Consider the following 22,853-nt stretch of genomic DNA (forward strand, 5'->3'; position numbering starts at 1 on the left):
CTATTTGGTATTATAGAACAACATGGGCAAAACTTTAGTAATAATAAAATGAGGTTATATAAATAAAAATAAAACTCATTTATCTTAAAAAATTACTCAAATAAGATACAGCATACTCAAATATATCCTACGGTAATGGGGGGCCTCCCAGTGGGAACCAGGGATTTAGGGTTTCGGAAAATTTACTGGTGAATCAATAAATAATGGTAGAACTAAACTTTTCTTTTCTATACATTACTCTCTTGGACTTACAATATATCAACGAAAAATTGCACAAAATACGGGGTTCCTCTTCCCCTGAAATAATTATCTCACTCTTTTGTTTACATTTATGCACAGCTTATTGCGCAATAACAACTTTATACTTCCTGCCCACAAGCCATCCTTTCACTTTCTTTCTACCAATGGAATTACTCCTGTTCACGTATTTGTAAAAGTAGCTCCTCCTCCTTCCTTCCTCTTACCATATGACAAAGTTTACCAAACTTGAACACGTGTGTATGCTTTGAGTGTGACAGGCAGTTCTGCGACACACACACCGTTTTCTTAATCCAACTTCTCAGTTCCTTTGTAGCTGTTACGTGTTGGGTGTGCGTTGTGGAGCCTAATGTAATAAAGTGTAATGGCTGCATTATAGCTATTTCAATTCCATAGCCAAGTTTCACTGGGAGTATCACGGTACTCCTACTGTAGTGAATAATTTCCCACAATCTAATTGCATTATCCCTCAAAAGGTTAGTGTCACAAGTGCGATTCTGGTACGGACTTATTTGTGATTTACTGTATCATAATGTAAGGATATCTTTTTGATTTACTTTTAGTTTGTGACCTGGGAAAGGAGGTCCGGGGGGCTTGCCCAAGCCTAGGTCTGTGACCTGGGAACTACTAAGTTAGGTTAGGTGGGTTTGTTAGGTTCTGTGTTATCACATTATATCCTGTCTATGCCCACCTGTGTCCGTAGGAAAGGGGGGGGGGGGGGTTCCGCAATGTTAGAACGGCTTCTGATATTATTGTACTGTATTACAGGGTAATGTAACCTAGGGAAAAAACAACTTTTTACTATAAAAAAGGTCCACTCTCTTTGAAAATGACACTCTCGTTCCTGTCGCAAATGAATAGCTTCAGAAATATGTATATATATATATATATATATATATATATATATATATATATATATATATATATATATATATATATACATATATATATATATATATATATATATATATATATATATATATATATATATATGCTATGATAATCTGTACTACAGTATAACCTTACCAAAATACTTACAAGTCATTGTATATTGATAGAGAGTTCTGGTATGCTGATTGAAAGACCAAATCTACGTTGTTGCTCTACATTAATGCACTCTATGCTATTCTTAGGCTTAATTGGACTGCGATACAAAATATAAATTGCAGTTGCGAAGCTTATTCCTCATAGCTTTCGGTATCACACAGGGAAAGTTACATAGGCTATTTCAGTAGACTTCGGTATCACACAGGGAAAAATGCATAGGCTATTTCCGTAGAGGAAATTTGTGTTTCCTGATATTCAATGGTGGTAAGATCCAGTGTATATTCTCACAGTCTGGGGCTTATCTTCACTTTATATAGCACACAACGCACCGTAAACAACCTCACGTTAACAGGTAAGTGTACCATCTGAGAATGGAGAGTTACCAGGTTATTTCCATTGGATTATCGTACATGAGCTTTAAAAATATCGTTTTTCACCCAAAATTATCGAACACACTTTCAACATAAGTATTAAGGAGTAACATAAATGAATTATTTCAAGGTATTTTAGTATAATTGTTTAATTAAACACACACAATACATACATACATACACACACACACACACACACACACACACACACACACACACACACACACACACACACACATATATATATATATATATATATATATATATATATATATATATATATATATATATATATATATATATATATATATATATATGTGTGTGTATATATATATATATATATATATATATATATATATATATATATATATATATATATATATATATATATATATATATATATATATATATATATATACACACACACACATATATATATATATATATATATATATATATATATATATATATATATATATATATATATATATATATATATATATATATATATATATATATATATGTGTGTGTGTGTATATATATATATATATATATATATATATATATATATATATATATATATATATATATATATATATATATACACCTAAGGTATGTATCCTACATCATACCGCTCCAAATAATCGTACATGTACGATAATTATCGTACGATTGGCAACCTGGGTCACACAGCCCAACAGCTGATTTAGACAATTTACATCACAACAGTTGCCAACAGCCATTACTTTCACAATTTGATGATAAATATTTTCAAACAATAACAACCTATGGATTTAAACGTCGTCTGATAGTAAAAAGAAAAAGAGAATTTTAACCCTCATAATTTCATTCTTGTTTCTGACGAATAAATCTGTAACAAAAGTTATCACAGGAAAGAGGATAGAGGTAATAATCTGTTGCGTAATAAGTTGTTCAGAACAAATTTGTAAGTTTTGTTTTTACTGGCATGTTCATTAACCCAATAAAAACTTTCAAAAGAATCAAAAGAGAAACAATTCGCAAGTACGCCATTCAATTATTGTTCTACTGTATCTAGGTAGATACATAAGACCATTTGACAATTTAATTTACAACCACTCAATCTTTTGTTCGTTCGTTCAATTAAGTTTACCTCCACCTTAATACGTATAACACGGGATCTTGTGTTAACAGTGGTCAAATTCAAGCTGTGATTATAAAAAAAAAGTGTATTTATAAACAACATTGATCAAACATAATTACAGCTCAGTCGTGCAATGCATCATCATCGGTAGCTTACTCAAAATGTAAAAAGAAAATTGGCCTTGGTCTCGCCAAATATACAATATGTATATGGATAAAAACCACAATGGAATAATCTCTTCGTTCTCAAGGAAAATATGAGAGGAAATAAACAAACTAATAATCACTGATTATAAAACAAACATTGAAATAGGGGAGTAGGATGTGAGAGCACTAGCCACCCGTTGAGATAATACCGCTAGTGTTACTGGGTCCTTTGAGTGGCCAGACAGTGCTACATTTGATCATTCTCTCTGGTTACAGCTCATTTTCTCTTTGCCCACACATACACAGAATAGTCTGGCATATTCTTTCTACATTATCCTCTATCCTTATACACCTATCAACACTGAGATTACCAAACAACTCTTCTCCGCTCAAGGGGTTAACTACTGCAATGTACTTGTTCAGAGGCTACTTTTCTCTTGGTTAGGGTAGAAGAGGCTCTTTAGCTATGGTAAGCAGCTTTTCTGGGATAAGGACACTCCAACATCAAACCATTGTTCTCCAGTCTTGGGTAGTGCCATAGCCTTCCATTATCTTGGATTAGAGTTCTCTCGCTGGAGAGTACACTCGGGCATGCTATATCTTGTTCTCTTTTTTTTTTAAAGTTTTATAGTGTATATATGAAAGATATAATTTAATGTTATTAATGTTCTTAAAATATTTTATTATGATTGCTTATCAATTCTCTTGTAGTTTATTTCCTTGTTTCCTTTCCTCGCTGGGCTATTTTTCCCTGTTGGAGCCCTTGGGCTTGTAACTTGCTTTCCTACTAGAGGTAACGAAGACTATAATATAGTACGGAGGAATTGGGGCATACGTTGGAGAGATTAAAAACAAACAATACTAAGGATAGTGCCTGGGATTAATGGAATGCTCAAGAATATGTATAGAAAAAAAAAAACTGAACAAAAGCTTAAGATATCAGTAAATGAAATAACGAATCAATTGCTGACCCCTGAGGATTGAAACAGAATGGTGATAGTTTCACCAGAACAAAGAACAAAGAAGAAAATGAAGTCTGGATAACATTAACAGACTGTTCATTACATAATCAACGAGTAAACTCTGAAAACTGAGAGGAAGATCATAGGATTAAAAATAGAGAAGACAATAAATACTTAGACGGTGGGGCATTAGGAAAAAATCGACAGCAGATCATATGATTACACTTACAGTAACACTTGGATCATATTAAGTAGCCTACTTGGTGGGCGTAGATCTTGCTTGGTGGCATAAATGTGTATGGTTTGGTGATGGGCTTAAGTGCTTCGATAATCTAACCATTGATGATTCCGTAAAAGAACTAGTAAAATTGACAGGCTAGAAAGAGGCTCAATAACACGATACATAAAGGACAGTTTAGACATTCCAATGGGCTAAGCAAAAGAAATAGAGTTGAAGGAAAGTGTACAGCAAGATACAATATTTGGCCCAAAATTAAGTTCAATAGTCATATAATGTATGGGCTGGATTATTGCAAGAACCCGTGTGTGGTCGGAAGGCTTTCTATAGCAACAACCCAGATTAGGTGAATACTGTAAGATAGGAAAAAGTTAAAATAAGTGATGTTGAAATAGCAACACTTATGTACGTAGCAAATATAACGTCCCCCTTCCAACAGGAAGAATGAGTTAAAGTAGCACTGAGTAATTGTATGGAAATCTTCATAAAAATAATACCATTAAACACCAAAGCAGAAAAGTCTGGACTGTTGATAATTGGAAATAAAGGGGAAGGGTGAGCATAGGAGGGAGACAATGAGAAAGCAGTGAGGCAGAGTGAAAGAAAAATGGTGAAGATGGAGGAAAGTAACTTGAGTTGTTTTAGACGAGAAAATCCCATCTAGACTGAAAATAAAGATCAATGGGACAGTTATGAAGCCCGCACTATTATACATGGGAGAAACATGGGCACTTATGAGAAAAGAGGTGGGATTGTTGGCAAGGATGATGAGATGGATTGCTGTAATACCACTACTGGATAGGAGGGAGAATCAAGACAGAAGAAGAATGGGTGTTATATGTAATATAAAAGATATGACTAGGGAAGCTCATCTGAGATATTATGCAATGAGGGGTAGATGGAGATAGTTTGGGAATGCTCTTGGCACTCCCCAAGAGAGATTAGTTCACCAAACGTTCAGCTGGGCTCTACAAGGAACTAGAAGAGTTGGAAGATCCACGTCTACATGGCTGAGGACTATGGAGCGCTAAGTAGATGATGAATGGAGAAGTATTGAATTAAAAGCTCAAGATTGAGACGACTGGCGAAATCTGACCGAGGCCCTTTACTTCAATAGGCGTAAGAGATGATGATGATGAATAAGGTGGCACCAATCAAAAGAGCTAAGGACATGACAGCGATGGGGAGGAGTGTGGGTGCCAGCGGATCATTATACAATATATCAGTGGTTCTCAATTTTTTTTTTTTTAACCCATGAAATATTTTCCTTCTTATTTCTTTTTATCCCTATATGCATCCCAAGGGAAAAAAACTTCATACATTTTTCACAAATAAAAATGGTAAAGTATTGGTATCAAGATTGAAAGAAAGTACTATATTGGTATCAGGATTGAAAGAAAGTATTGGTATCAAGATTGAAAGAAAGTATTGGTATCAAGATTGAAAGACATAGTAAATGATTATGATTTGCTGCATTTTAAAGGAAACCTACTTGATTGCAAATAAACATTTAATAATAAACTAATAAGAGCTTTTATGGACAATTGTAAGTAATTAAAAATAAATTACTTGGAAATCAGTGTAAATAATTACAAAGATGAAGTTTTATTCAATGAGATCCCTGTTCTTAATGCTGCTCAGCGAGGTTTTGTTCTATATTCAACTCCAACTAGGTCAATGATAGTCTGAAATAAAAATTTTTCACAATTTCGAGTCTATTACAATCTTTTGATAAGTGAAAAACAGGACTAAATCCTGATTCAGCAAGGTAAGATGATGGAAACGCTATGGCATGGAGGCTTGGAGGATAGATAGCCCTACAAACATAGAGGTAAGCTCTACCCCAGAGTAGTGGGTACTTTGACGTCTGACGTAGAATGGTTATCAGGCAGTTGATCTTGTTGGTTTATCCTTTTGATTACTGGATTTAGAAGGATGTTGCCTACTACGTCTGCATTCAATTGATTCTCTGATATTTTGGCATGGAGGCTTGGAGGATAGATAGCCCTACAAACATAGAGGTAAGCTCTACCCCAGAGTAGTGGGTACTTTGACGTCTGACGTAGAATGGTTATCAGGCAGTTGATCTTGTTGGTTTATCCTTTTGATTACTGGATTTAGAAGGATATTGCCTACTACGTCTGCATTCAATTGATTCTCTGATATTTTTTTTTTTTTTCATTTATGAGAGGAGGAACTTCAAACTAAGGATGACTCACTCTAGTTGATCTAATGTCACAAGACTCTCCTACTATTCTGATAAGGAAAGTTAAACATTGGGTATTTGATAAGCGGATTCTGTCATTTAAGATCCTCCAGGCTGTTCTTAGGGGATAATACTGTTAATCTTGATCAAAAACCATCGTTAAAGCACAATAAATCCTAGTCATATTCTCTTCATCCATAGGTCATGAATCCCAATGGATTCGATAGATTAATTCCAGTCTTTCTTTGAACTTCGTCATAGTAATTAGGCATTAGTTGACTTTCATTTATCGATAAATCATTGACATTGTTAATTTAGTTAGTGAGTGTTGTGCATGAGGTGTTGGCATATCTTTTTCCAATACTAAGTAGTCTGACATGCACAAGTACTCCAATACCGTTTATTATGCTCTGTTAACAACCACACTATGCATCCTCGTTTTTCATGAACATGTGCAAGAATACGAATAGCTTTTTAAAATGTTATTTTCATTAGTAAAATAAATTTTTGAATATACTTACCCGATAATCATGTAGCTGTCAACTCCGTTGCCCGACAGAATTCTATGGAGGGATACGCCAGCTATCACAATACTAGAAGGGGGTGTACTAACCAGCGCCACCTGTGGCCAGGTACTCAAGTACTTCTTGTTGACACCTCCTCAATTATTCCTCGGTCCCACTGGTTCTCTATGGGGAGGAAGGGAGGGTCAATTAAATCATGATTATCGGGTAAGTATATTCAAAAATTTATTTTACTAATGAAAATAACATTTTTCAATATTAAACTTACCCGATAATCATGTAGCTGATTCACACCCAGGGAGGTGGGTGAAAACCAGTGTACAAGATTAAAGGATAGCTAAGTATCCCATATTTCATATAACAGTTATCTCAAATAACAATGAAATAATAGGTACCTGGTAAGGAAGTCGAATTGAACCGTTACTCTGCCTCTTTTTTAAGTTCGTCTTCCTTACTGAGCGCAGCGTTCCTCTTGGAGGCTGAATCAACCCAAAGGTGCTAAAGTATACAGGGCTGCAACCCATACTAAAGGACCTCATCACAACCTTTAACCTCGGCGCTTCTCAAGAAAGAATTGACCACCCGCCAAATCAACAAGGATGTGGAAGGCTTCTTAGCCGACCGTACAACCCATAAAAAGTATTCAAGAGAAAGGTTAAAAGGTTATGGGATTATGGGAATGTAGTGGCTGAGCCCTCGCCTACTACTGCATTCGTTGCTACGAATGATCCCAGGGTGTAGCAGTACTCGTAAAGAGACTGGACATCTTTGAGATAGAATGATGCGAACTCTGACTTGCTTCTCCAATAGGTTGCATCCATAACACTCTGCAGAGAATGGTTCTGTTTGAAGGCCACTGAAGTAGCCACAGCTCCCACTTCATGTGTCCTTACCTTCAGCAAAGCAAGGTCTTCTTCCTTCAGATGAGAATGTGTTTCTCTAATCAGAAGCCTGAATAGTAAGAAACTGAGTTCTTAGAACTTGGAAAAGAAGGTTTCTTGATAGCACACTATAAGGCTTCTGATTGTCCTTGTAAAGGTTAAGACCTTTTAGATAGAACCTAAGAGCTCTAACTGGGCAAAGAACTCTCTTCAGATCATTCCCCACCAAGTTGGACAGGCTTGGGATCTCGAACGACTTAGGCCAAGGACGTGAAGGAAGCTCGTTTAGCAAAAACCGAGCTGCAAGGAACATGTAGCCGTTTCAGATGTGAAAACAATGATCCTGCTGAAGGCGTGGATCTCACTTACTCTTTTAGCTGTTGTCAAGCACACGAGGAAAAGAGTTTTTAATGTGAGGTCCTAAAAAGAGGCTGATGGAGAGGTTCAAATCTTGATGACATAAGGAACCTTAGGACCACGTCTAGATTCCAGCCTGGAGTGGACAACCGACGTTCCTTTGAGGTCTCAAAAGACTTAGGGAGGTCCTGAAGATCTTTGTTGGTGGAAAGATCCAAGCCTCTGTGGCGGAAAACCGCTGCCAACATACTTCTGTAACCCTTGATCGTAGGAGCTGAAAGGGATCTTACTTTCCTTAGATATAACAGGAAGTCAGCAATCTGGGTTACAGTGGTACTGGTTGAGGAAACTGCATTGGTCTTGTACCAGCTACGGAAGACTTCCCCTTGAGACTGATAGATTCTGAGAGTGGATGTTCTCCTTGCTTTGGCAATCGCTCTGGCTGCCTCCTTCGAAAAGCCCCTAGCTCCTGAGAGTGTTTCGAAAGTCTGAAGGCAGTCAGACGAAGAGCGTGGAGGATTGGGTGTACCTTCTTTACGAGAGGTAGACTTAGAAGGTTCACTCCTAGAGGAAGAGTCTTGGGAATGTCGACCAGCCATGCAGTACCTCTAAGAACCATTCTCTCGCGGACCAGAGCGGAGCCAACCAACGTCAGCCGTGTCCCTTTGTGAGAGGAGAACTTCTGAAGTACCCTGTTGACAATCTTGAACGGCGGGAATGCATACAGGTCGAGGTGGAACCAATCCAGCAGAAAAGCATCCACATGAACTGCTGCTGGGTCTGGAATCGGAGAACAATACAACAGGAGTCTCTAGGTTATCGAGGTAGAGAACAGATCTATGGTTGGCTGACCCCACAGGGCCCAAAGTCTGTTGCAAACATTCTTGAGAAGGGTCCACTCTGTGGGGATGACCTGACCCTTCCGTCTGAGGTGATCTGCCATGACATTCATACCGCCCTGAATGAACCTCGTTACCAGTTAGCTTTCGATCTTAAGACCAGATGAGTAGGTCCCTTGCGATCTAGAACAACTTCCACGAAAGAGTCCCTCCCTGCTTGAAGATGTAAGCCAGGGCTGTGGTGTTGTCAGAGTCTACCTCCACCACTTTGTTAAGCCGGAGGGACTTGAAGTTTATCAAGGCCAGAATAACCGCCAACAACTTCTTGCAAATGATGTGAAGTGTCCTTTGCTCCTGATTCCATGTTCCCGAGCATTCTTGTCCGTCCAAAGTCGCACCCCAGCCCATGTCTGATGCGTCCGAGAGGAGACGGCGGTCGTGTTTCTGAACAGCCAAAGGTAGACTTCCTTGAGAAGAAAGCTGTTCTTACACCACGCGAGAGAAGACCTCCTCTCTTCGGAAACAGGAACTGAGACCGTCTCTAGCGTCATGTCCTTTATCCAGTGAGCAGCTAGATGATACTGAAGGGGGGGAAGGTGGAGTCTCCCTAACACGATGAACAGGGCCAGAGATGAAAGTGTCCCTGTTAGACTCATCCACTACCTGACTGAGCATCGGTTCCTTCTCAGCATGCTCTGGATGCATTCTAGGGCTTGGAAGATCCTTGGGGCCGACGGAAAAGTCCGAAAAGCTCGACTCTGAAGATCCATACCCAAGGAGACAATGGTCTGGGATGGAACGAGCTGAGACTCCTCAAAATTGACCAGGAGGCCCAGTTCCTTGGTCAGATCCATAGTCCATTTGAAAAACTCCAGACAGCGACGACTTGTGGGAGCTCTTAAAAGCCAGTCGTCTGACGGAGCCGGACACAAGATCATGATACTGCTGCACAGTCTGTGAACTGTCAATCATGGGCAAGCGAGGAAGTACAGTGACAACCCGAATCTGTCTAGACTGTCTGGGTCGTACAGACAACTCCTTAACGGGTTGCTGAGGTTGCCGCACTGCGTCACAACAAGTCACTTCTGTTGGTTGTTGAACGTCTTCCCCGTGACACATTGACTCCGTAAACAAAAAATCCTCTAACAAGGACTAAGCTTGGACTGCATGTCATGCAACACAGCTCAAGGTCTAAGGGAGCAGGTGTGGTAACAGACGGGATTAGCGACTGAAGTGGAACCATTACCTTCCCTGGAAGCATGTTAAGCTTAAATAAAAGTCCATAAGAGGTTATGCAGCTAAAGGCTCCCTCCAAATGACAGAGTCCTCAAGGGAATATCAGAAGGAGGGAGAAAAGAACTTTCTCATCTACAGGGACCTTATCCTAGAAAAGCTAAGTTCTCTGAGTGAGGGTTCACTGGTGCAAAAGCAGCAGACTAGAAGGCAACGTAATGAAACTGCTTGACAGTCTAGTGAGTTGGCAACAACCCAAGATGTGTGACTGAGAAGCATGCGGTAAGGTATGCAGAGCATGATGTATGCAGAGTATGCTGTATGCAGAGCATGCTGTATGTAGAGCATGTTGTATGCAGAGCATGCTGAATGCAGAGCATGCTGAATGCAGAGCATGTTGTATGCAGAGCATGCTGAATGCAGAGCATGCTGTATGCAGAGCATGCTGAATGCAGAGCATGCTGTAAGCAGAGCAAGTAGTAAGCAGAGCCTGCTGTAAGCAGAGCCTGCTGTAAGGAAAGCAGAGCGTGTGCATGGCGTTTAACATTTCTCAGAAATTCCATGACCAGTGCTAGAGTGCTTTATGCATGCTTGCATGGGGTTTAAAAATCAACATAATGTTTACCTTACATTCATAACTCATGATTCATATTTTTGCCATGGTTTGAAAATGGAGGTAAGGTATGCTGAACAGCAGAGTCAGAACGAGCTGGAACAACAATAGTTGTGGTTTCCTCTTCAAGACTCTGTTGAGGGAACACCTGAGGCTCAGTCTGCAAAGGCTGAATAAAAGACAAGCAGAAGGAAGGCGCATGGGTGGAGGAGGCTGACTCCTAGCATGAGTGGTTGAACCCAAGGGTTGCGCTTGCTGAGCGGTTGGCGGAAGCGGAGTAGCAAGTTCCAGTTCTTGTGGTGTGAGCGGAGCGCGATGAGGAAGAGGCTGCGCAGAACAAGGTAAAGTTCTCGCAAGCAGAGGTGTCTGAGGCGCAAGATCAGGGTGCACTGGTTGAGCTCGGTGCAGCAGCTGAGGAGACTGACTCATGGGTGGAAGAGGTTGTTGTACCTCCACCGAGAGTTGCACCACCGGTGGAGCAGCCAGGGGAGGCGGAGGAAGAGAGGAGTAATCCTCCTGATCCCAAACAGAAGGTTGTCTTAAAGAAGGCTGAGGCTGAACAACACTGGGAACAGCGAACACAGAATGTGGCTCAACATCGTATGCCTGGCAGATGGTGCTGCGACTAGGTGGAGCGAGCGCAGGCGGGTTGAGCACAGGCTGAGCGGGTGCAGGTGGAGGGAGTGTAGGCGGAGGCGGAGGTGCAACACTCTCAGCCCGACACTCACGCATCAAGTCCGAAAGCTGTGCTTGCATGGACTGTAGTAGAGTCCACAACATCGTACGCCTGGCAGGTGGAGCTGCGATCAGGCGGAACGAGTGTAGGCGGGGGGAGTGTAGGCGGAGGCGGAGGAGCAACACTCTCAGCCCCACACTCACGCATCAAGTCCGAAAGCTGTGCTTGCATGGACTGTAGAAGAGCTAACATCGTACGCCTGGCAGGTGGTACTGCGATCAGGCGGAGCGAGCATAGGCGGGGGGAGTGTAGGCGCACTCTCAGCCCGACAAACTGATGACTGAGGAGAGTCAGAGCTAACCCAATGACTGCATCCGGGTTGTTGAACTTTACTTCGTACGTCTGGCATAGGTCTGGACTTTACGTTTAAGAGGTCTTGAGACCTGAGACCAGCGTTACTCTGCCTTTATTTTCTCCTCTAAATCTCTTCTGCAGACGAGCAAAATAAGGGCTCAATCGTCTGCGGGTGGGAGTGACGGTCTCGGTAAGACACGCCCACAACCACCGAGGATACTTCTGTGCGCCGATCAAGGCCTGCCGAACCCTTTTGCCCTTCGACATTGCTTCTCCCCTGGGCTTGGGAGCTTGCAAGAGGTCCCGGACTGGGAGGACGACTGGCGCACACAAAAGTACCCTCACGCATAACACTGACATACTTTGCGCTAATCACTTATCACTTTGATTTCTGTTTGCACTTATTTCACTGAACTCGAAACTTTAAGTGGTTTGTACCTGAAACACGCAATTCTATCCTTCTCAAAAGTTAGTAATTGCGAAAACAGAATTACAATGTAACAGAAAAATCTAATGAAAGATAATTCAGTGGCTGGAAAGAGACTAAACACTAGATCACTCTAGAAACGTTTAGTTTCTTCCCCTAAAGAGACTAGGGATAAGAGCAAAAACGATAACGACGTTACTCGTACGCCTGGCAGGCTTGAGGGAAACGTTTATCCTCTTTCTCCCTCCGTCTCTATCTCTCTCTCTCTCTCTCTTGACTTAGAACCTGAGAGAAGAGCCCAATCATATATATCGTTAAAACATATTATTGTTAAAGGAAAAAACTGAAATATTTCCCAAAATGAAAAGTTCCTTTATTAGGATCAAAACCATTAAGTTAAGAAAGAATGAACAAAACGCTAGACACGGTTACTCTTACTGCAATGTGAAACCGTGAACATTCTTTCTCTATCGTAACGATAGAGTGCAAGTTGAACGTTCTGAACGTCAACAACTGCAGAGACAAACAAAACGTTAGTTCAACTTTGAAAAAGTACGAGACTATCAAAGAAATTCTTTCAAAGACATTAAAATAGCATAATATGTTAACAGGTAAAACCGAAATGACGGGCTCAATGTTACTTAACTTCGGTACCAAGAAAAGACCGCCTACTATTAGGAAGGTCGAATATAAACAAATATAAAAATTAATTTTAATAAGTTTATAATAAAAGGAAGTTAATCGAAGAGGCCTATAAGAGGCGGAGAGATATAAAATAAATCTATAACTTTGTTAAGCAAAATTAAGAAAGAGAGTCTATACTCTCTTAGACACCAACACTTCCGTCTAAGGGAAGGGTCGGCCATTGAAAGGTGAACGAGAGTTCATACTCTCTTCGTCACCAAAATTAATCAAATTAATTCCAAAAGCTAACTAAGCTAAAATAGAAGTTTCCAGTAAAGCGACAGCCGAAATCAAAGAGAAATACTTCACCAAAGTCGTGAAAATACTCCAAGAACATAAGCGTATCCCAGAACGTCTTGTCAGAAGCACGACAGAGGAATAATTGAGGAGGTGTCAACAAGAAGTACTTGAGTACCTGGCCACAGGTGGCGCTGGTTAGTACACCCCCTTCTAGTATTGTGATAGCTGGCGTATCCCTCCATAGAATTCTGTCGGGCAACGGAGTTGACAGCTACATGATTATCGGGTAAGTTTAATATTGAAAAATGTAAATCAAATGCCAATGATGTAAATAATAATATATCGTGGATGGATGAAACTCCTGTGTAATGAAAATTCCTCGACAATAATCACTTCATACATCTACTGTAAACACTAAGCTCGTAGCAGCGCATTAAAAACTCTTACAAATAATGAGTTATCACAATCTTATAGGTACTGAGGCAATTCCTGGGTATTGCTTTACTCTAAAGACTGTTTTCCTGGTCTTATCACACATGGAAACACTGTGCCCCACAGGACCTACAAGATCTGTTTGTTGTATACATTCTTAGGTATTCAGAGTATCACACAGAGTATTCCGTGTTTATTGTCAAATTCACATGATCGAAGTACTTAGAAAATAAAGTATTTAGCTTCTTTTTGAAAGCCTTAATATCTTTAGTCTTTCGGAGGTCTAGTAGGAGCTTGCTATATAGTGCTGGTGCCGCATAAATTTGAAAGTTCTAGAACCTAGAGTAGGGGCACATCTTTGCTCCAATAACTTGAAACCATCTGTAAATATTCTTGTGTTAACAGAATTATTTGGCTGTACGATGTGTGGCAAATCTCTTAAAATATTTTGGACGTCTGGTTCTGATAACTTGATGAGTCGTTGCACATATCTTAAACTCTATATTCTAGCTTTAATATGCAGCCAGTGTAATTCAATTAGTAGAGTAATCCTTTCTCAGGGAGGTGCCTCCTTTTATCAATCTTGCTTCTCTGTTTATTGTGTTTTGTAATATCTTAAGTTGCACTTTGGGTAGATTGTAATTGAGTTACAGTAGTCATAATTGGTAATGGCAGTGTTTATCACAAGTTTCTTTACAGAATATTCATCCACATTTTTACAAAAGCAATGTTTCTAAGTTGATATCCATTAATTACATTAATTATTTGAGCACTGAGAGACAAATTACAGTCAAGAATATTAGATGGCAAGGGAGGGGAAGGATGATTGGAGAGAAGAGGTTAGGCCTTAGGTAGAAGGCATTGGGGAGGACACATCAGGCAACCCACCCCTTAATGTAGCGATAACGGGAGGAAAGAAGACAAATTACAGTCAAGTGATGAGCCCAGGTCATGAACTCTACTAGATTTCGGGACCAGGATGGTGATATCTTTTGGATGTCACCCAAGTTTTTCTTCCCAACCATCATACTGTTTTATTTTCATACATTTTTATTTGTTTAATTGTCCTTCATTCCCTAACGCTAGTAACAATGTGGTTTTAAGTTTCAGCAGTATTAATAAATGTCATTTATGGAGAAATAAAATTTTGTATCATTTGCATATAATTTAAACTTCCCCTTATGTCACTGTTGTACTTTGGTAGACCTATAGCACAAATACAAAATAAGATTGTGTCTATTACACTTTCCTGAGGTATTCCTTTTCTTTATGGTTCATATGATGAGCCAGAGTTTCTAATTCATACACAGTAGTTTCTGTCAACCAAGTAATTTTTTTTAAATACCAAAAAGCTTCAACTTCAATACTAATGGACTATAAATCATTAAGTAGCAGTTCACTCACAATTGTATCTGAGATCGAGTATTACCAAGATACTAAATTTGTCCTCGTCCGGCAAATAATTTACAAAAGCATACTACAGTGTCCGTAGAATATAATAGTTTTTATCCTCACTGTTTGTCTGGCAATGCTTCAATTCATTCTGAGTGACTAATTAGTTGTTCAAGAATTACATATTCTAGGTCTTTCAATATAAAGGATAAATTCAAAATACAGTAGATCTGCATGAACTTAATTCCTGATTATCTCGAGCATTTTTCAGAACCAGTGTAACTATAGCCTTTTTCCTAGATTTAGCAAACTTACACTCATCGATACTAATACTTAGGCCTACTATTCTTAAAATTATGTCGACAAAACTATAAAAGTTTTTCTCTCCAATTACTTTGATTATCTACATCAGATCAATCGCACAATTTGTTTCTTTGCCCCTTTAATAATAATCCTGGTGTCTTTCAATGTCCATATATATAATGCAGTAAAATCTCCTAACTATTATCTTAACATATTGCTTTTATAAAGAAGTAACTAGATGAAAATTCTATACAGAAACTTGTGATAAACTGTGTTTTTTACCAGGATTGACTACTGTAACTCCATTTACTACAATTTAACAAAAGTGCAACTTAAGAAATTACAAAACATAAATAGCAGAGCAAGACTGATATAAGGTATCCCACCCCATGAAAAGATCACTCCTACACTAATTGATTTACACTGGCTGCCTATTGAGCCAAGAATTGATTTTAAACTATGTGCAATAACCCATCAAGTTATCAGAACCGATGTCCTAAATATCTAAGAGAATTGCTACATATCGTGCAGCCAACAAATCATGTTCACACAAGAATAGTTACAGATGGTTTCAAATTATTTAAATCTAGATATATGTACAATGTAGGCTCTACAACCTTGAGATATGCAGCATCAAGACTATACAATAAACTTCCATTAGACATCCAATAGACTGAAGATATTAAGGCTTTCAAGAAGAAACTGAAGACTTTCATGTTCTTTAAGTGCTTTGATAATGTAGTCAGGTGCTTGGAATGTATACAATAAAATGAATGTGAAGGTCCTGTAGAGAGTAGGGTTCCCCTACTGTATGGGACCAGAAAAAGTCCTTAAATAATTGAAGTGAAAGATATGTGTCCTACATGTGTACACCCATCTAACCTTACCTAGTTACTTTATTACTTAAAGGTTAAAGGTGTCTGGTTTCAGTTCCAGTTCCATCAGAATAGATGCTCACCAGAACGTCAGCCGGGCAAGCCCAAACCCCAACTGTGGTGCCCAACTACAGCAGTGGCCTCCCCAGTAAACAGCTTAAACTCACGGTCCTGGGCGGGGATCGATCTCTTGCCACGCGAATGCTAGGCAAACGCGTTACTACTGTACTAGCGGGGGGCCTGACTCCGCTGCTGGTGCATAATACCATGGGGGGAGGTTATGGGTCCTAGGGACACCCAAATTACCTATACTATGACTATAGTCAATTCTTTTTAGCGAGGCAGATTCACACCGACTCGCAGGGGTGCTCTTTTAGCTCGGGAAAGTTTCCTGTTATCTGATTGGTTAGAGAAGTGTAATTCTAACCAATCAGATAGCAGGAAACTTTTCCGAGCTAAAAGGGCACCCCTGCGAGTCGGTGCAAATCTGCCTCACTAAAAAGAATTGACTATAGTTGGTCATCTGTCATACTACAAACTACCCCATAATTGTATCTTATGGGGAGAAACACGTAAACGAAAAAGCCAGTAATTCATAAGACGCAACATAATTTGAAATGTGTTTCTTGTATTTGCCATGCAATTACACAGTATTGAATTTTCTGCAATAAAATAATGAAATATCCTGTCTACAATAGTAAACAAGAATTTCTTGCTTACCCTATGGGGTAAACGAGAGTTGAACCCAGCCAACATTATAACTTTCCTGATCACATAGCTCGGGTATCCTAATTTAACATAAAAGATTCATGGTGTTTTTTATTTGAACATCTATCTGTAACTTGTCTTACCGCGGTCGATGTCTTCAGGAAGAGTTGTAAGAGTCATAGCTTGCGACATTGCAAACAATATTTGATATCTACCTCACTTGGACAAGAACTGAATCAAAGATTGGTCACGGGATAGTTAGCAGTAGGGCAACCAACCTAATGCAGAGGCTGCAAGCATTGTTCGATTTATTTTCAAAACAAATTCTTAATAAACAACAAAATAATGTATTTAAAACTGTATTATAACCAAATTTTTATAAAAATGAATGTATGCTAGCAAATATTTGCAATATATCAGTGAAAAATATGATATTATTGTTGCCGGGGGATTGGCACTTCTATCTGTCACTTTAAAATCTATGTTCGAATGTAATTTACACAAAACATAACTAATTCGGGCTTTAGTTAAAGAAAGCTCAATATGTACGACTTTATAAGATTATCTTTATAAGCATATTTTATTTACATTTAATAAGTTAAAAGTAATCATATTATGATCATTGTTCAATGTTGATAAAACGAAGCCTTCTTAAATACATACGGATGTATTGTTTTGCTGCAGACGATGTATTCTTGTGATCTCCCACAAGGCCTCAATTATAAATGAGTGATGGATTGCGCAGCACAAAAAAATAATATATATGCGTGACTTTGTATTTATTTTTGAATAAAATGTTCGCTACTATTACTAAAAGACAGTTTTTTAATAGTTTTTATACCACATATTCGTGAATAAAGTGCATTACTCAACATAATATTGTTCAGAAAATCCTGCCATCTAACGGCCGTTATCCGAACCAGGGGTGCCATCCGTACGATAAATATCGTACATGTACGATTATTTTAGGTCCAGTACGATGTACGATACATACCTTAGGTATATACATATGTGTTTAATTAAACAATTATACTAAAATATTTTGAAATAAGTCGATCATGTAACTCCCTCATTATTATTTTGAAACTGTGTACGATAATTTTGGTTGAAAAACGACAATTTTAAGGCTCATGTACGATAATCCAGTTGAAATAATCTGGCAACCTGATCCGAACATTCAAAATAAAAACAAAACAAAAGTTCTACTTTAGTCATGACCAACTTCCTGTTATAATAAAAGAAGTGTGGTCATAAGTTTTCCAGTTATGTATGGAGTTAGAGTTAACTATCTTTAAGCACTTAAGATCCAAGCAATAAAACCAAAGATTTGTTCACTCCACAGGTAGGTTAAACGAAGATTTTCAAGTTATATAGCTAGATCGTCAGGCAATTTATTGGTGGTCAAGGTTGGGAAATTGCGTAAAGGTTAAAAGGTTAAAGGTGTCTGGTTTGAGTTCCAATTTCATCAGAATAGATGCTCACCAGAACATCAGCCGGGCAAGCCTAACCCCCCACTGTGGTGCCTAACCACAGCAGTGGCTTTCCCAGTAAACAGCTTAAACTCACGGTCCTTGGCGGGGATCGATCTGCTGCCATGTGAATGCTAGGCGAACACATTACCACTGTACTAGCCTGCTTTGTTAGGGTACTTGACTTGCTAAGAAGGGGCAGTAAGGTAATTACCAATTTTCGAGGTGTATGTATGATAGCCGCTACCTGTATTATGGCTAACTTGGATTACGGAAGTGTAAGGGGGGTCGCAGGGTGGTATTAACCCCCCATTAGGTATGTAGTTAAGAACATGGCTTGTAAATTAGGTTAGGAAGGAAAATTTAGGTTAGGTGACGTCCATTTTAATCATCGCATGGGGAACTGGCCGCTGATATACAAAGGCTCCCTATTTTCTTAATGGCATGATATTTTGATTTCTCACCAAATTGTCCTACCATATATTTTCCCGCTGGTTGGCTCGTGGTGGCGCAGGCAGTCAATGCTTATGGGAAAAGGTGAAGCCAACTGTCAGAGCCGACACGCCCCCCCCCCACCTTATCGCTTTACTTTTTACATATACTCTCAAGTATTATGATAATCCTTGGAAGGATCAATTCCTCGGAAAAGGAAATGGAAGATTAAGTGATCAAAATGTCATTTATAAACGAATAATTTCCTATAATGTTTTCATCAGGTACAAGGATTCACGATAAAGTTACTTCTGGCCTTTAAAGCGAAGTAGTCATTAGGAAGGTCAATGGAAATAATTCGTGTTTTGGGATTTTTTAACTACAAGTTGACATACATTTAATTCAGGAAGTGACTACTGGCCATGAAAGTGTATCAGTTTTGTATATGTTTATTGACTTCTCATTCTATTTTCCACCAGTAATCTTGTTGAAAACTTTTCTGCAGCATAAAAATTTTGGTTAATTCTGATATGTAGGTATTTTTCTGCAACAGCCTTATTAAGTAAAAAATATTACTGTTATCTGGTTCAGTTTTGTAAATATGCTTACATGATTTTTGTAAATAATAATCATAAATAATCTAATACAGAGATTTTGTGCGTACCCTTTTTTCCAATTCCATATGCGTATCACTGGCAATAGCTATCAAGTCTCTGAATTCCTTTTCACAGTATCAGATGGGTGTATTAGAGCACCTCTATTTTTCAATGTAATTAAAGAATGCAAAGTGCTGTTATATTAGTACCAGTAAAAGCATTAATATGGGTTTCATAATTCAATGCTTTTCCAGTTTAAAGACAACCCCCGCAATATAGGCAACAATGCTGCTTGAACACAATGAGAAATGTTGACTAGTTGGAAAATACGTGTAATCATCATCCTCATCAAAATCAGCTGCTTGTTGTATCTCAAAACTTTCGTCATTAAAAATGTTGTTCTTATCCGTTGAAGAATTTATGGCTTGAACAGAAGTGCTGTATGCAAGTGCATAGTCCTTAACTCTGCCTGAAACTGAAAGAATCTTTACTGATTCCAGAGATATATAGTTCAATTTGAGCACATCCTGCAAGTCGTTATAAACTGAAATTTGTTTGTAAGCTGCAGAAAACAGATGGTTATTTGGGTTATTGTTGCATCCTCCCGTAGGTCTAACTCGACCGAAAAAAAGGTTTCGGTGATCTTGGCTCATCTTATACATTAAAAAAAAATTTAATTGCAGTTTAGGACAACCTATTTGATTATCATATATTTCAATCAAACTCTACAAAAACTATGAATCCAAGAAAGCCAGTTTTACCATTGGAATTCAACAAAAGTTTACCAGATGGAAGTTTAAATTTTCCTGGATATAATTCAAGCAAAGTGAGCTCAATCACAGGTGTGTGAGTGGGAGGGGTAGCAAGCTGCCGCCCTAACCCCCACTAACTAGCAGGATGGGTAGTTAACCCTTGCTAAATTTTAATGGCTCGTCCTTTCAGCTTCGCCGAAAGTAATACCCTTATAAATAGCTTAAGGTTTGTATCGTTAGGAAAAACACGAATTACCTCCAAATTTGTCATATTTTGACTGTAGGGCTATACATAAAACATAGTAATATAAAGTAGTTTAATGGATGTTATATTGAAGATTTATTTATTAGAGTACTTTTTGTTCAAATATCAATAAAATTCCATTTTACATCTTCCCTCAGGAATCTCATAATGCAGAATGGATGCTGATGGGCCAGAAACCATTTTTATGTCAAATGAAGTGGCAAGTATTGCAAGCAGCAAAAATGAAGAGGACAGCTTACCTACAAATGGGGAGGAAGAGAAAGGAAAATTCATGGGCATTAAACTTGACGAAACAAAAGAATTGGACGATGAATTTAGAATAGCATCCGACCTTTCATTCTTTAAAGATTCTAATCCCTCGTCGTCTCCATCAGAGAACTTTAAGAGTTCCTATGCTAAATCACTAGCAGACTCATACAGACGTGCAAGTTTACCAGTCGTTGTTTCAGCGCCCAAAGGGCAATTTTATTTTAATAATGAGGAAGTAATCTCACTGAATTCTAGTTACTTTGGTCAGAATAAATATCTTAGTTTAAATCCGCCTGTTAGTGTTGCTTCTTCTCTACAAAGCAATGAGCCATTATCACTTCCTACAGCATTAAACACAGTGCAGGGTCTTAAACAGATACCACAGACTAAGTCATCGGAAAACCTGGGAAATTCACCCTTGCAAGAGATTCCAGTTTTTGTTCCTCTTGAGAAAATAAGCAAATATGAAAACAAACATGAATTCCTAAATTGCCCCAATAACTACGCTGGAGATATGGTAACTACAACAGATGGAAGAAAGTTGGTTATGGTCTCAGGTAAGCATTCTTTATACTGCACGTGTTAGACTATGTGGCATACAGTACTTATGTATTTATGTGGTATGATTATAAGATAGTTTCACCAGACCATTGTGACATAAGTTATAAGTTTTGGAGATGTATATTATTTTACATGTAGAAAGTACTCTGTTTTTGTTCCGACACTGAATACAAACCCCTCCGTTGCTTATAGGGATTATACTTCAGCGAAACTGGAAAACTAGCCATAAGACTTTAAAGCGAGGTATATCTACCCGTCCGCTAGTTAGTGAGAGGGTAGGGTGTGTAGCCCACTATCCCGCTGACTCGTACACTAGTGCTAGTGATGTCTCGTCACTTTTTCTTTTGGCTCGGCCGAGAATGGACGATACCACTTTTCGCTTCTCCAACTGTTTTGACTTGCCATTTTGACTAATTCTATTTTTTAACAGGTATGCTTATTGTTTCTTCTTGCTGTCCATCATGCAGACGTGTCCAGGGCCTGAAAGACGCACCTGCAGGACCTTCATGTCCTCCACAGAGATTGACCCCCATTCACTGTGTCCGGTCTGCCGAGGACGGCGTTGTAATCAAGATAACACCTGCGAAGAATGTTGGGAGTGATCTTCTTCCCAGTTGGAGAGATTTGGGTGCCGGCACAAGAAGAATTCCAAGAGATTCTTCGCCTTCGAGGCTTCCTCGAAGTTGAAGAAACCTCAGACTTCTTCCTTGAACCTTTGATCTCTTCCCAAAGCTCCTGCTCAATTTGTCTCTTCTGGAGAATGGTCAAATAGGAGCGTAGACCAATTAACACCAGGTCAACTTTGGGGTTAGAGAGACAGTATTGCTTCCCCTAGTGAAGCAGCTGTGCCCCTTCCCTCTGGGGGATCCTTTTCTATTTCCGATGTTTTTCAGGTCTGGCCTTCTTTTGGTGTACAGTAACCTGTCCCCCTTTGAAGGAAGCGTTGATGGAGCTTCTTCAGCGGGGAGAAGGACTCCGGCATCCTCAGCTGTCGAAGCCCTTTCGCCGAGGATTGCTAATCTTCACGCCCTTGGAGTGTTTGCCGCCCCTTCCGCCGATGTTGTTATTCCCCCAACGTTACCTGTTGCTTTTTCCGACAAAGACTACGCTCTTCCCCCTGCTGAATCTTCTCAGCCTTCCGGGGGGGGGGGACAAAGTCCGAAACACTTCTCCTGCAGTTGTTCATCTCTTTCATTCTCGAGTGAGGTCTTCCCCTCATACTCCTTAGCAGAGACCTTCAGATGTCGTCCTGCCTCTTCACAGACGGCCAGCCCTTCAGAGCTTGTCTTCCCTGTTAAGGATTCTTGCCGCCGACGACGTCCTCCACCTCCTCGCTGGCATTCTGTGAACGGTAAGATCTTTCCTCACCTTAAGGACCGCTACTGCTCCTCATCGAGGGAATATAGTCCTCGCCGCCCTTTGTCAGGAAATACTACCCTGACGATCTTAGAGAATAACGATCTTCTAGACTCTCTCCTGTTCATGATCGCCACTCCTCAGCTTATGATGACCACTCCCTTGCTCATGGTCTTTGTTCGTCAGCTGTTCGTCTCTCGTGACCTCGTGATTGTCTCTCCTCTCCTCATTTGTCCCTCCTCTCCTCCTGATCGTCCCTTGACTCCTCGAGATCGTCACTTGTC

At 39.3% G+C, this 22,853-nt stretch overlaps 2 protein-coding genes across 4 annotated transcripts in view; one reads left to right on the forward strand and one right to left on the reverse strand.

The window, feature by feature from the left end:
• VhaSFD (V-type proton ATPase subunit VhaSFD) overlaps positions 1–17,191 on the reverse strand; it is a 78,540-nt gene extending 61,349 nt beyond the window's left edge. The window contains exon 1 of one of the 2 annotated variants that reach the window (XM_068356901.1): positions 17,033–17,191. In XM_068356901.1, the coding sequence (XP_068213002.1) occupies positions 17,033–17,081 (49 nt within the window). In that variant the 5' untranslated portion in view covers positions 17,082–17,191. Of the gene's footprint in view, positions 1–1,296; positions 1,665–17,032 lie in introns of those variants that run through there. The other variant, XM_068356902.1, reaches the window with a different exon arrangement.
• Positions 17,192–18,052: 861 nt separating this feature from the next.
• LOC137625916 (uncharacterized) overlaps positions 18,053–22,853 on the forward strand; it is a 31,386-nt gene continuing 26,585 nt past the window's right edge. For both annotated transcript variants that reach the window (XM_068356903.1, XM_068356904.1), the window contains exons 1-2: positions 18,053–18,231; positions 20,541–21,209. In XM_068356903.1, coding sequence (XP_068213004.1) covers positions 20,558–21,209 — 652 coding nt within the window. In that variant the 5' untranslated portion in view covers positions 18,053–18,231; positions 20,541–20,557. The remainder of the gene's footprint in view (positions 18,232–20,540; positions 21,210–22,853) is intronic.

This window comes from Palaemon carinicauda, chromosome 33, assembly GCF_036898095.1.
Source record: "Palaemon carinicauda isolate YSFRI2023 chromosome 33, ASM3689809v2, whole genome shotgun sequence".
In the NCBI taxonomy this organism is placed as follows: domain Eukaryota; kingdom Metazoa; phylum Arthropoda; class Malacostraca; order Decapoda; family Palaemonidae; genus Palaemon; species Palaemon carinicauda.